The 14,339-nt window shown below is 47.0% G+C and overlaps 1 protein-coding gene across 1 annotated transcript; it reads right to left on the reverse strand.

The window, feature by feature from the left end:
* Window positions 1-1,377: 1,377 nt before the first annotated feature.
* On the reverse strand, window positions 1,378-1,931 carry LOC124684684. Its single transcript, XM_047218955.1, has one exon. It carries the CDS (start codon window positions 1,848-1,850, stop codon window positions 1,575-1,577), a length of 276 nt encoding a protein of 91 aa, XP_047074911.1. The 5' UTR covers window positions 1,851-1,931; the 3' UTR covers window positions 1,378-1,574.
* Window positions 1,932-14,339: the final 12,408 nt, after the last annotated feature.

Below are 14,339 nucleotides of genomic sequence, written 5' to 3' on the forward strand. Positions count from 1 at the left end.
AGCCTGGAGGTAAGTGGCAATGGCCTTGGCAAGGCATGGCCGCTTGGCTTAAAAAGCATAGGAACATGACGTTCATCAATGCCGGTGCAGAAGGCGAAGCGACCGACATTGAAGGCACGTGCAGAAATCGAAGTAGTGGGCGTGTCGGGTCGCTTGGATGAGTATCCGTGTCCGCGTGTCCGAGCAGATCAAAACGGACATCTTCGGTCTGTTTGGATTGACCCGCTAGAGATTCCCTAATGCGCAACACACGCAAAATTTGGGGGAAGGGGCATAATAGCATCTCTAACAGATACTCATTAAAGGCACCTTCAAACGGTTTTAGGACAATCAAAAATAAGAATTAGGGCACCTAAATTTTGCCCGCCGTAGTAGGCAACGAAAAAATTCTTCCATAAATGATGATTAAAAATAGAGCACCCAAATGTGTTTTTCTTCTCACAATTACATACATAATGAACCAAGTTCATCAAACATAACCCAAAATTCCTCATATACAACGTGAAGCATAGAATTGAAACTAGCTATTTTGTTGACCATTCCATATCCTATACTCATCAATGAGATCTTTTGGAAGATTTACGTGCTTATCTGAAATTTCATGATACACCTCAAGAAACCGGAACCACCATGTTTCGGTCTCTTGTTCTTATGCATAATATAAAGATCAAAGAAATGTCTTGCTCTTTGTTCATGTCCTATTTATCTTCCGGCGTAGAATCATAAAACAAGCTCATCTACAACATAACGATTATTTTCGTTACAAACTACTCCTACATCGCAAAAACAAGATCGAGAAAGGAAAAAATGCATTTGAGCCTTTTCCACAAACACCTAATGTGCATGAAGGAGAATTCCAGCCGACTGCTCGTCAAGGCCAAGGTGGTCGCCTCTCCGACTAGGAATGATCTTGGGATGACTCCGTTGATGATGGGGAGGTAGAGGTTGAGGCAAAAGCAGAAGTCGTGATTCCATCCAAGAGCGCCGAAGGAGCAGCTGGCGCTGAGCCGGGGGCGGACCAACAGTTGTGGCAGTGGAGGCCGATATTCCACCGGCGGCGGTCTGGGGAGATTCATGCGTGGGTGCGATATATGATAGGGGCGTGTCTATATCTAAGTTGACTGAGATTTTCTTAAGTCTCAGTCATTTTAGAAAAGTGCAAATGTAGTTTAAAGAAAAGTGCAACTCAGTTCAGTTGCACATTTCTGGCAGAAAAGTGCAAATGTGCAATTGCACTTATTTCAAGCACTTTTTTGTAAGTGACTTAGACTTCAGAAAATCTCAGTTGATTGAGACATAGCAAAACCGATATGATAGAGTGGCGCGACGGGATGTGAGCCATCCGATCTAGGAACGGGCGGTGATGGTTTTCTCGCGAAAAAGATAAATAGTGAAATATCCATGACCCACAGCAAATTTTCCCTTGTAACTTAGTCACATATGCTGCAAACATATATGCAACCTGCCCATGCCTGCACGTATAGCAGCAGTAGTAGTACACAAACATACACTTGATGCATCCATATGTATATATACAGAGGTTCCTGGAGGATTGTAGAGGTTGACAGCAGAGTTCAGAGGGCACCATAGCGCACGTCGGAGAGCTTGGATTTGAGCCACTTGAACCTGCCGCGGACGGAGGACTTGAGCCTGGCCTGGGACGCGAACACGTTGTACGACGCCACCCTGCGCCGCCGCTTCTCCTCCGGGTCCTCGCCGGCGCTGGGCCCGTTGAAGCTGTACGACTTGACGGCCGCCCCGCCGCGGCCCACGCCCTCGTAGTCGTACCCGCCGCCGCACCCGTAGTATGCCGACGAGTGCTCGCGCGGCACCGGTCTGCACTTCTCCATCGGCGAGGTTATTGTTGACGATGAGCGTGTAGTGTGAGATGAAAGAGTGGTGAGGAAAGCTGGGTGTTGAGGCTGCTAGTGTGGTGTTATAATTGAGCTAGCTGAAGGAGGAGCTGCTCAAGCTTGCTTTATTAATTAGCTAGGTGATTGTGCATCAAGGACCTTGTGTTGTGCGGCTATCATAAAGCAGGTCCCTTTGGTCATCTTTTCTGACCACAAACCAGAAATGCATGATGGGCTAATGTTTTTTAATCACAAATGATGTGTCTGGTCCTTTTTACTCTCTTTTGATTTTTCCGACCGGGGATGATAGACTGGTGTTTTCTATTCCCAAAGGATCTGCCATATACATCGTTCGAGAATACATGCACTTTGTGATAGTGCGATAATTGTTTGGTAGCAAAATAGAGAAATGCAAATAATGTATAATAAAAAAGTAAATGGTTTAAGTCTCGGGAACTAAGAGTTCATGGCGCTGAATTGTCCAAAAACAATAACTGAAATTCATATCTTGTGAAATTTCTCTGATCACCCGTGCAACAAAAAGTAATAACGTGCAACAAAATATTTCCCTCATCACCTGTGCAACAAAAAAGTAATAACGTGCAACAAAAATTTCTCTGATCACATGTGCAAGTACAGTGCAAGAGTAGATATTCCTGGCTCGGCAAATAGAAAAGCGTGTACACCAATAACTAATATGGATCGGAGTGAGTATCATACATCAGGGTTGTTTGGTTCTCGCTCAAAAGGCATGCAAATAAAGTTTGCCTATATATTGGGTCGGTTGGCGAAGCTAGGTACAAACCAAATATGTTCAAAGCACTAGTGGAAAACGGGGCAATAGGCCCGGTCCATTTGGGCCTTTAGACCCGGTTCCCGAACCGGGACCAACTAGGCGGGACTAAAGGGTACCCCCTTTAGTCCCGGTTCAAAGGTAAACCGGGCCTAAAGGCCTCAACACGTGGTGCGACCAGGGAGCTCGCGCTGGAAGGGCTTTGGTCCCGGTTCGTGGTACGAACCGGGCCTATGTTTCTCTGCCGCGCGGAGAATTGCTATTTCTCCGCCGCGGCACGGATTTGGGCTGTACCAGCGTTTCTCGCCGCGGCAGAGAAACGATCTGTTTCCCTTGCCGCGGCGAGTTTCAAGCAATGCATATATATATCATTCAAGAAACCACAAAAAATCGTCATGAATATATATAGACATCGTCAACAGTAGACGACATAGTCAACACGAGTACACGTAATGCATGCATATTTACAAGTACAACTTTTCCCGAACGAATATCCTCCGCCGTCACGATCTTCCGATAGTGCTCTCCACTCGGGGTAAGGACCTCGGTAATAAAGAATCCCGCGATTTCCTCTTGAATTGCTTTTATTTGATCCGCTGTTATGAGAGTGTCCCGCAGGCGTTTCATCTATATTTAAAAAAGGAGATCAATATATGAATGGAACTCAATACAATAGATGGTACTAATTAAGATTAATTGTGAAAATTTGTTATCGTACACGAGTGTGGTGTATTTGGGGATCCCCACCCTTGGGACAGGCCATGTCACGCATGAAGGTGCGTACGTAGTATCCACATAAGTTATTCCCTTGTTCCTGCCTCATACACTTTACGAAAAAATAGTTCGATCAAACTAATAATCAAGCATCGTATTGAAAGTAAATATCATATATAAAGTTTCACGGACATAGCTATATATATAGTACTACTTACAGGGTAATCTCTAAATGTAAGCTCCGGTTTCCACCATTCACCCGGAACAGTATTGATGAACCGTTTCCAAGCCCTGCCCGGCAAAAAAATAATGAGTAAATGAGTAATTGATTAGTTGATGATATCTTCGAATTAGAGCAGATGAAGATGCCAATACGAAATTGATTGAAACTACCTCTGGAGGATGGCAGCCATGTCCGCCCATTCCGCATATTCTGTACGTTTCGAGTCCATGACGTTTACGACTCCAAGGTGAAGATCAATGATTAGGAGAATAAAATGGAAACCGCACAAGCATAGCTCAATGATTACGAGAATAAAGTGGAAGGTGCACAAGCATAATGTATGTTATATATAACACTCACTTGAAGTTGTAGGGAAAGAATATATCCTCTTTGTCTGCTTGCTTCTCTAAAAACATTACGATGTTGTCCTCTGTGTCCTTGGCGAAGTCTCGAACCGTAACTTCATGAACTGTGTTTGGGTCTATGAACCACATCATTCTGCAACCTCGGTAGAATTTCTGGGTTTATTACCTTCTGAGAAATTGCATTGAGGAATGCACATAGCTTCACAATGGGCAGTCGAACATTTTCCGGTAGAAGCCCCTCAATGCAATCGGAAGCAACTGTGTCATTATCACGTGACGATCATGAGACTTCGGGTTCTGGAATGTTTTCTTCTCCATATTTATTATTCCCTTTATATTGGAGGAGAAGCCGGACGGGACCTTGATATCGCTAAGACATTCAAAAAATATTTCCTTCTCTCGCTTTTGTAAGAGCGTAGGCCGGATAAATGACGTCCTTTAACTCTCTCATGCAGCTTTTTGGGGTCTTTCCAACGTTGCTGGTCCTCCCGTGCTTCCGGTGTATCTTTTGTCTTCCCGTACACACCCGTAAAGCCTAGCAGGTTCACGCAAAGATTCTTCGTCACGTGCATCACATCGATTGAAGAGCGGACCTCTAAGACTTTCCAATAGGGTAGATCCCAAAATATAGATTTCTTCTTCCACATGGGCGCGTGTCCGGCATCGTCATTCGGAACAGCACCGTCCGCCGGGACCCTTTCCAAATATTACATCTAGATCCTTGACCATACCAAATATATCAACACCATCACGATGGGGAGGCTTCCTCCGGTGATCGGCCTCACCGTTGTAATGCTTGCCTTTCTTTCTTACGGGATGGGTAAGCCTAAGAAATCGACGATGCCCCGTGTACACGACCTTCCGACCTTTTTCCAAATAATCAACTTCGAGCTCATGTAAACAAGTGTGTGCATGCATTGTATCCCTTGTTTGATCGTCCCGAAATGTTACCAAGAGCAGGCCAGTCATTGATGGTTACGAAAAGCATCGCTCTTAGGTCAAATTCCTCCCGCTTGTGCTCGTCCCACACACGTACACCCGCTAGGGACCACAGCTGTAGAAGTTCTTCGACTAATGGCTTCGTGTACACATCAATGTCGTTCCCGGGTTGCTTCGGGCCTTGTATGAGCACTCGGCATCATAATGAACTTCCGCTTCATGCACAACCAAGGAGGAAGGTTATATATACAAAGAGTCACGAGGCCAGGTGCTATGGCTGCAGCTCTGCTCTCCAAAAGGATTCATGCCATCCGTACCGAGACCAAACCGTAAGTTCCTTGCATCCCGTGCAAAGTTTGGGAACTCTCTATCGATTTTTCTCCATTGGGAGCCATCGACAGGGTGCCTCAACATCACGTCTTTCTTACGGTCTTCTTTGTGCCATCGCAACAACCTAGCGTGCTCTTTATTTCCGAACAAGCGTTTCAGCCTGTGGTATTATAGGAGCATACCACATAACCTTGGCAGAACCCTCTTCCCGGGGCGCTCGCCCACAACATCACCAGGGTCATCTCGTCCGATCTTATACCGCAATGCAAGTGCACACCGGACATGCATCCAAATTCTCGTACTCATCGCGGTAGAGGATGCAGTCATTAATGTATGCATGTATCTTTTGCACATCTAATCCTAGAGGGCGAGACAATCTTCTTCGCTTCGTACGTACCGGCGGGCAATTCGTTACCCCTTGGAAGCTTCCTCTTAATTATTGTCGACAACTTTCCAAATCCCGAGTCGGTGACACCGTTCTTCGCCTTCCATTGCAACAATTCCGAGTAGTCTTGCCTAGCTTTTTATGGCCATCTTCGCAAGTTGGGTATAACAATTTGTTGTGATCTTCTATCATCTTGTCGAAGGCCAACCTTTCCTTTTCGGTCTCACATTCTCTCCTTGCATCGAGCAATGGCCCGGCCAAGATCATCATCGCTGGCTCATCCGGTGCCTCTTGATCTTCTACTTCATTGTCTTCATTGCCTTCTGCAGATATCATCGTATTCGAGGAAATTGGGATAACCGTCATCATCCTCTTCCTCTTCGTCATTGTCTTCCATCATAACCCCTCTTTCTCCGTGCTTGGTCCAACAATAGTAACTCGGGCATGAAACCGGATCGCGAAGGTGGCCGTGAATGAGACTCGAGCGAGCGTAATTTACGGTATTCTTGCAGTCCACACATGGACAATACATGAAGCCACCATGTTTGTTTGCCTCCGCCACGGCCATAAAATTATCCAGGCCCGCAGTGAACTCGTCAAACCGTCGGTCAATGTACATCCATTGCCGATTCATCCGCATGATATAATTAAGCCGATCAAAACCATTACGTAACATCACGATGTATATATACACATGCATTTTATCAATTGCGGATGAAAAGGATAAAGTTGTTAACCTCGATGAAGAAGAAAAAGCAAGTTAAGTGTGGCTTGATTTGTGTAAACTCAAGTGGCAAACCCTCTTAAGCATTTCATCAAACACCTCTTATGCATGTGAAGAAGAGAGGAGAGCAATACACCCTCTTGTGAAGATAGTGAAAAAATGGCTAAGTGTGGCTCACACTTGGGCAAGGGCAAGGTTATATAGCCGTAGGGGGCGTTGGACCCGGTTTGTCATACAAACCGGACTAAAGGGTTCCTCAGCCGACACGGCTCGCCGCGCCTCGCGGTGGACCTTTGGTCCCGGTTAGTATGACAAACCGGGTCCAAAGGCCGCTACAGTGACAGGCGCCAGCGCGAGGTTGCCGTCACAGAAACGAACCGGGTCCAATGGGGGCATTGGACCCGGTTTGATTCAGCAGTGGGTCATTTGCTTGGGTCCAAATGCCTCTTCTCCACTAGTGAAGTCTCGCAAGCCATATGGGGACGTATCTACTACTTTGGAAGCACTCCCTGTATTCCCACGTACAGAAATCCCACGTTAAAAACATTCAAATTTTCAAAGGGAAGTACTGATGGCATGGAGGTCGACCCATCGTTCGGCTGGACGCATACCTAAATCCGAAATCGAAAGGCGCTTAGCAAACAATGCCCGTGGAACCCGGGGGTGTACGTTGGCATGATTTGGCTGGTAGTGTTATTATCAGTGAGTTTTGACGCTGGTAGGGCGGGAATGATGGCGGATTGTAGGGAGTGGTGGCGGCAATCACCCGTACGTCCGTGTGACCCACGTGTGCTGTTGGATCACTGGTTGCGACAGGACACCCGATCTAGAGTAGTATCATCCACAGCCCCGCTTCATCTTCCGTTCGCCAGATCGTTGTATACCTCCATTCTTGTGGTCCCTCCTCGATCGAGGCCGATGCTTTATTCGCTGGAACTGCGTGATCGAACACCTTTATGATTTCGCCGAACGTACAACTCACGTTTAATCGGACGTGAGAGTAGATTATAGTAGAGATCGATCGGGATCGGGGATGTTTAGGGCATCTCAAGACGTGGTTAAAGTGTCCGAACAGCAAAGGTAACAGAGAATTCAAGCTGGCCACAAACGAGGCCGTTGTCTCCAATGCAAAAGAGAGAGAGAGAGAAACTCGATTCGATTAGGGCATCTTCAGCAGCCTGTGCAAACACATACGAACATGTCTGCATGATGGGGCACATCCCATCGGCGTGACACAAACAGGCCGAGCGACGCGAACCAGTTCGCAAGGATCCATTCCCAGTTCAAATTTGGGCAAAAAAAAATCCCCTCTTGTCCTCCGCAGGTCCTCCCGTTAGCGGCACATTCCCACTGACTCTCTCTCCACTTTCATAGGAAATGCCGGTGAAGTCGCCAAGCCCTAGTGAGCAATGGAGGACGCATCTGCTCCCACGACCGCTACCCTCACCGCCCCTGCCACCCATAATCAAGCTAAAGAAAAAGTTTATGGTGCAAAGATCGAGCTCTTCAGAAGAAGAAGCGTGTTGACCAGAGAAACAAAGCAAAGGCACAGGTGGCCAAAGCTAAAGACGATGCCCGGGAGAAAGAGGTCGCCCTCATCCTAGGCTTTCAGGCCAAGGCCAACGCCGACGCAATTTCCGCCCAAGCTGTTATCATGATCAAGCAGGAGGCGCTCACCGTCTCCATGCCACACACCTGCGTCGGCCCCGACACGTCTTCAACAAGCTTGGTCTCGTTCGCGAGCGCACGGTCACCTCTTCGACCCCGGTCGGCAGCTCTCTCGGTGGAGCCGTCTCACGTTGTCTAGCACGTCCTCACGTGGTCCCGACTCGGAGATATCTTTGATGCTGAGCGGAGCGGCTCCCATTCCATGTCACGACAAGCTTGGTTTGTGTCTGCTATTTTTCCATTCCACCCAATTTTCATATATATGAATGAAATTATATATGACCAAATAGTCGAAATTGAAAGCTAACAAATTACAGTACCACTGATTTGGTCGTCATTGACCTCATATGACATACTCTCTCCTACTCATATTACTGGCCTTCACTACCTCACCCGTTTCTTTTGTCCCTCCTCCCTCACCCCCTCGTCCCGCACCCAAAAACTCTAGTTTCCTCCCGTCGCCGCCGCAGGCGGCGCCGCCGGGCAAAGGCCATGGGGCGTGGCGGCGGCGGGCTTCCCTCAGGGTGCGGCGGGGACAGCGGCTGGGTCCTCCCCTCGATGCTGCAGCGGCGGACTTCCTGCCTCCCGTGTGATGGCGGGGCGGTGGCGGTGGCGGTGGACTTCCGGCCTCCTGTGTGATGGCGGGGCAGCGGCGGTCAGAGGATGGAGGGGCGACAGTGGCCAGATGATCTGTGTTGCGGCCTCACCTGCCTCCCGTCGGCAAAGACACCGGTGGTGGCTGGTGGTGGGATGGATTGCGCCATCCCCTCCGCTTCTCGCCGGTGCGGGGTGGTGACCTTGGGATTCTCCCGCGGTACGAGGACGCCCGGGGCAGCAGCCTCGGGTTCGAAGGTGGAGGCGGCCTTCTTCTTCGTCGGAGGAGGTCGGCTGGTTGCTGGGGTGGCAGAACACGAGATCCCTCTACCCCGGTGATGAAGATCTAGTCGACGACGAGCTAGCGGCGAAGGGGCCACCGGTGAACACCGAGCCTTGACTTCTTTCTTGGCGGATGATGGCGGCAGCTATTGGCGTTGTTTCCTTGGGAAGGCATCATCTTTGTTGGCCTCTCCATTCGCTCTCACCGAGTAGGGGACTTGCGGCTGTCGGTGAAAACTGTGCCACGATTGGCGAGCGAAGGCGGCGTTAAGCGTCGCTTCCTTCTTGAAGGCATCGTCGCCGCAGTCCGCGGGTACTCACTCGTGCTGCTCCGGGGGAAACCCTAGATCCAGCCAGGATCAGACGATGACGGCGCACCCTGCATCATGTTACCTCCCGAGGCATCGTTTTTGGAGTAGCGGCTAGAAGGATGTGGTTTTTGGTGGAGTGGTGTTCATCTACTACGTTGTCGTCGATGTTTCTCAGCGGCGTGGAGTTGCGGGGTATTGAAGACGGGCGAGGATTGTTGGACGCGTGCAGGATGGTGGAGCTGTTTGGTGTTATGGTGACATCTACGGCGGGCCTGGCATGATCAATGCGTTGATCTCGCTTGGAGATGGGTTCGAGATTGATGGCGGTGGCGAACTCTGTGAAGTGGGCAATGGCGCACCCTTAGGGTTTTGCTTTTTGGATGATGTGTGTTGGTGTACCATCAGGGAGTATGGCCTTGTTCATGGTCCCTCCTTCACCGTAGGTATAGCGAGTTATCGCTAGGAAGGTGGCTTCGAGTTGATCTTTGTATTTCCCTTGTAAGACATTGCGAATAATTTAATAAAGAAGAAAGTTATGTGCATCATCATTTGGATGCAGAGGCTGGGGCTATGCTCCTTGATCGAAAAAAAATATTTATAGATACATCCATTTTACAGACATTTAATATGGATCAGATGGAGTAGTGCTCTTTCAAATGAATTGTGCAAAACATGGAACGCAGAAAAGAAGATAGATATGTCAGATCACTCATCGCATTTTGAGATGACCATTTGCTTCCGATTCCATCGATCCCTGAATGTGCAACTGGTGGATCCACTGCTCGATCGAACTGGCCGGCCTGATGGCGACGCCGACATGAAGGTGCCGGGGTCCAACAACGCATCAATGGCGCGGTGCAGTGGCGCTCTACGTACGCACCTCGCACTCGCTGCCCTGCTCGCCTAGCCAATCAACCGACCGGCGGCCCCCTCGACCGGTACCTTCCAATCGGAATCCCCTACCACCAGCGCCGTGATTATACCACTGCTGCTGCTGCTGCTGCTACAGCTGCGCGGTGCCGTGGTCTGCTCGTCGTCGCCCGCCTGGCGTCATCCTCCATGCCTTGCCGGCCGTGCCAACGATCATTGCCGGCCGCCGCCGCGAGCGCACGGCCACTGGAGAGGCGCCCGTCCGCCTCCGCCCCCAACCTGTACAGGGACGATCGAGGTCGAGGAACAGTTGGTTGTTCGGCTGATCCTGCTTGGATCGTGCGATGTCGGCGTCAGTGTTCCGGTCCCGCGGCGTCCTCGTTGGGATCTCCATGTCGCCATGGGTACGGGCGTCGATGGCATGCCGGGCGGTCGGGCAGAAGTTCTCGGTGAGATTTGGACGCGCCTCCTGCGCTGCATCTCGTGGGAGGAATACTACTGTCGATCAATCGGCCACATCCAGATGGATTCCAGTCCTATTCTAATGCTTACAAGTTGGACGTGTACGTGTTCGTCCAAGTACAAAGAACTGGAGTCGGGTGAGGACGACGGGCTGTTCTGATCAGGCTGCTCCAACGGGAGAAGAAAAGCCCGTTGTTGAATCGAATGAGTGGCTCACCGGATAACCTGCAAAAAATTAGTTCCAATTTATTTATTAAAAATAATATCATTCCTACTCCTCTAGATCGTCCAACAAAGAGCAGATACTCCAATTCGAATTTTATGTTTATCATTCTTCCGTACTCCATTAAGCCATCTTTCAAACATATTAGTAATATTAGCTGGTGGAGAAATGTTATAAGTTAGATACATCATGCACCAAATAATCTTCGCAAAAGGACAACCAATGAATAAATGATTGACAGTTTCAGTGGAATCACAAAAACATCACTTTTGACATCCATTCACTTTCGTTTAGCTAAGTTATCCTTAGTTAAGAGCACCTTATTACTAAGGAACCACATAAAGATTTTAATTTTCAAAGAGATCTGTTTCCATAGATACCTACGCAGGTAAATAGCGTGTCCATTCATCAAGTCAAGATACATAGACTTAACTGAAAATAAACCTGTTCCAAACAAACTTATCCGATTCAGTTGTTAGATTTATTGTAATTAGGCGCGGCATAAATGTATCCATTGTAACCATTTATTATCATTCAAGCCTCTTCTAAAAGAAATATTAACAAGTTCAGTAGCAAGCATAGTCGATACTAGCCCATTTTTATGTTGAACAATATTATAAAGTGCCGGATATTGATGAGATAGGGGAAAATCTCCCATCCAAACATCTTCCCAGAACATAACAGATGTTCCATCTCCAACTTTTAAATATCCTCTCTTGAAGAAATCATCCTTATGCATGTTAAGGCCTTTCCAAAAAGGAGAATCATTCGGTTTCACTTCTACTTGTGCTAGTGTTTTATTTTTTAAGTATTTGTTACATATCAGTTGCTGCCACATACCCTCCTCCGATAGAAGTTTCAACATCCATTTACCAAGTAGATATTTGTTTTTTAATTCCAATACCTCAATCCCTAACCCACCTTGATCCTTTGGTCTACACAAAATATTCCACCTTTAATTTTACTGGTGAAGTAGCACAGCACTGAAAGTCAATAGAAGTGGACACCTTTTGCACCTATCTTCGAAAAAAAAGATTGGAACTACACCAAGAGTGGGTATTAAGAAGATCCCTGTAGGTGCTTGGAACTACACCAAGAATGGGGTGTTTTCTGTGCGGTCAGCGTATCACCTGAAGATGAAGCACAAGAGAACCAGCGCTGGTCTAGTGGAATCCTTGAGTTCTGTTGATGCTCACAGTGGATGGTAGGCCTTATGGAGCGCCGATGTCCCAGGCAAGGTAAAGTCCATGTTTGGGGACCTCTGAAAAATGGACTGGCGTTGGGGGCTAAGCTGCAGCGTCGAAGAATCAAGGGTGGCGTTACGTGTGTGGCTTGCGTACATGAAGAGACCGTTTCTGGCATTGCCCACATGTGAAGCAGATTTGGGGATTCATCTATGACAATGTATCTGACAAGATCACCTCCCCACCTGCTGATGTGCATGGGCAGCGAGGCCTCCTTCTCCGGTTACTAGAATGGTTCAGCCCGGTCAAGGATTCTGTGATTGAATTGACTATGATGACTCTGTATGAGTTGGTTGGCGAGGAATGAGGCGAGAGAAGCAAGAATTGAGGACCTTGTGCTTATTGCGAGGCGAGCCATTAATCTCCTAGATGAATGGCACCATGTCCAGACTCCGAAAAGCACCGTAGAGAGCCCAAGCCTAAGGAGCGCTGGCACCCCCGGCAAGGGACTGGATAAAGGTTAATGCTGATGGGGCGATAGCGAAGCACTCGGATAAAGGCGGCGGAGGTGTGGTCGTCCGGGATCACGTCCGGGATCACGATGGTCGTTTCCTCACGGGAGCGAGCCATTTTTCCCCTAAGGACGCCGAGCTATGTGCCTGTAAGCAAGCCATGGCGCTGATCAAGGAGTTGAAGCTGAAGCGGGTCATTCTTGAATCTGACAGTATGAGTGTGGTGTCTAAGATCACGAGCGAGGTGAAGGACAGGTCGGTGCATGGCACTTTGGTAGAAGAAATCAAGCAGTCGCTCAATGGTGTTGCTCATATATTAGCTAAGGAAGGTTGCGATCTAGAAATTTGTAAAACTTGGTTTCTGGCCGGTTTACCCAGATTGTATTGCGAATGTGTTGACCCAGGACTTATGTGGGAGTTAATAAAAGCGGCAGCTATTTCCTCTCAACAAAAAATTCATGGGTTACAATCTTCGTGCCAGCATGCAGTTCCAAAGTTTATGTTTTCTGTAGCACTCACTTCTCGGTGTCAACACTTTGTCTCAATACTACAAGGTGCTAGCATCAAAGAAGTGAACAGTTAGCTGGATCCGAAGAAGAGTTCCATCACATCGTACGGTGCTTCTCCTAGCACAACTCTTATCTAGACAGGTAACTAATGCAGACTTTTGAAATTGACAAAGTATCCACATTTTGTCTCAGTTAAATTGTATTAAAATAGTCCGCTGCAAAGTATATATCATAAAATCGAATTGTGTTTTGGTTCACCACTCCTGAAATGCATATGGGGGAGATCAGTCCCATACTGATAGTAGTGAATAATTGCCTCCCTTACATGATTGTCATTCAACTTGATTGCATTTTTTTGCTTACATTCCTTGGACTACCTCTTATGTGAGATTTATTGAGCAGATGAAAATTTACTGAAGTAAATATATGGAGATATATTTTATTCTAATCTGTATTTTCAATTTAGAATTCAAATGCAAATTCATGGAAATTTTCGTATGCTTTGCGAGAGTGGTATGAAAATAAATTCACACCTTACCTATTTTTCAATCTGAGAATATGAGGACCGACAACTACTATGCCGTTTAATAAAGCTGTGAAGTACGTTTCAAAAAAAAAAATATGAGGACCTACTACCAGGGACGTGATACAACCTGTAGAGACTGATGATGATTATTAAGAGCTTTCAATGGAGAATCTACACGAAGGGGAGAGTACAAGGCAGGAACTCAATACTTTATAGCAAGAAACCTCTGTTTATCCTATTAGGATGTTGTTCCATTGCGAAGTATTTGTAAAAAATCGATCAGAAAACATGCAATGTATAATATTTCATCTAATCTCTATGAAATGAGAATCCGAAGTGATAATTACCGAGAGTCAGATAGCAACCAAAACGGAGAATCAAAATTAGAAACCGGTCATACCTAGGATCGAATTAACGCACTAATGTGTAATCTTGGTAGGCATGGATTACAGACTCTAGATTCTGAACTCTGGAGTAACTATGTCTTTTTTTTTCGAAAAAGGAGTAACTATGTCTTGCCAGGAAGAACCTAGAGATGAAAACACCAAGTTTCACACAAACAAAAGTAGGGGTAATATCTATACTCAGTGAAAATCCAATAAGTTTTACACAACAAACATTACCGATGTTGTATGGTAGTATCTAAAACAGCGTCAAGTAGTAGATCTTGGTTAATAAGACATGAGTAGCTGGGCCATTGCTTTCTATGTAGGCAGAAATTCAATCCGTCTTCCGGGTGCATATGCTCCCTCCACTCAAAAAATATATTTTTTATTATTAAAAAATTTAACAATAAATTTTGCATGTACATCCCAAAAATCTATGTGCGCATACGGTTGCACAAAAAATTGATATTTTTATGGTCAATGTAA

This window comes from Lolium rigidum, chromosome 1 (assembly GCF_022539505.1).
Source record: "Lolium rigidum isolate FL_2022 chromosome 1, APGP_CSIRO_Lrig_0.1, whole genome shotgun sequence".
In the NCBI taxonomy this organism is placed as follows: domain Eukaryota; kingdom Viridiplantae; phylum Streptophyta; class Magnoliopsida; order Poales; family Poaceae; genus Lolium; species Lolium rigidum.

Coding starts and splice junctions, on each gene's coding strand:
- LOC124684684 (XM_047218955.1), bottom strand. CDS start 1,850: ATGGAGAAGTGCAGACCGGTGCCGCGCGAGCACTCGTCGGCATACTAC.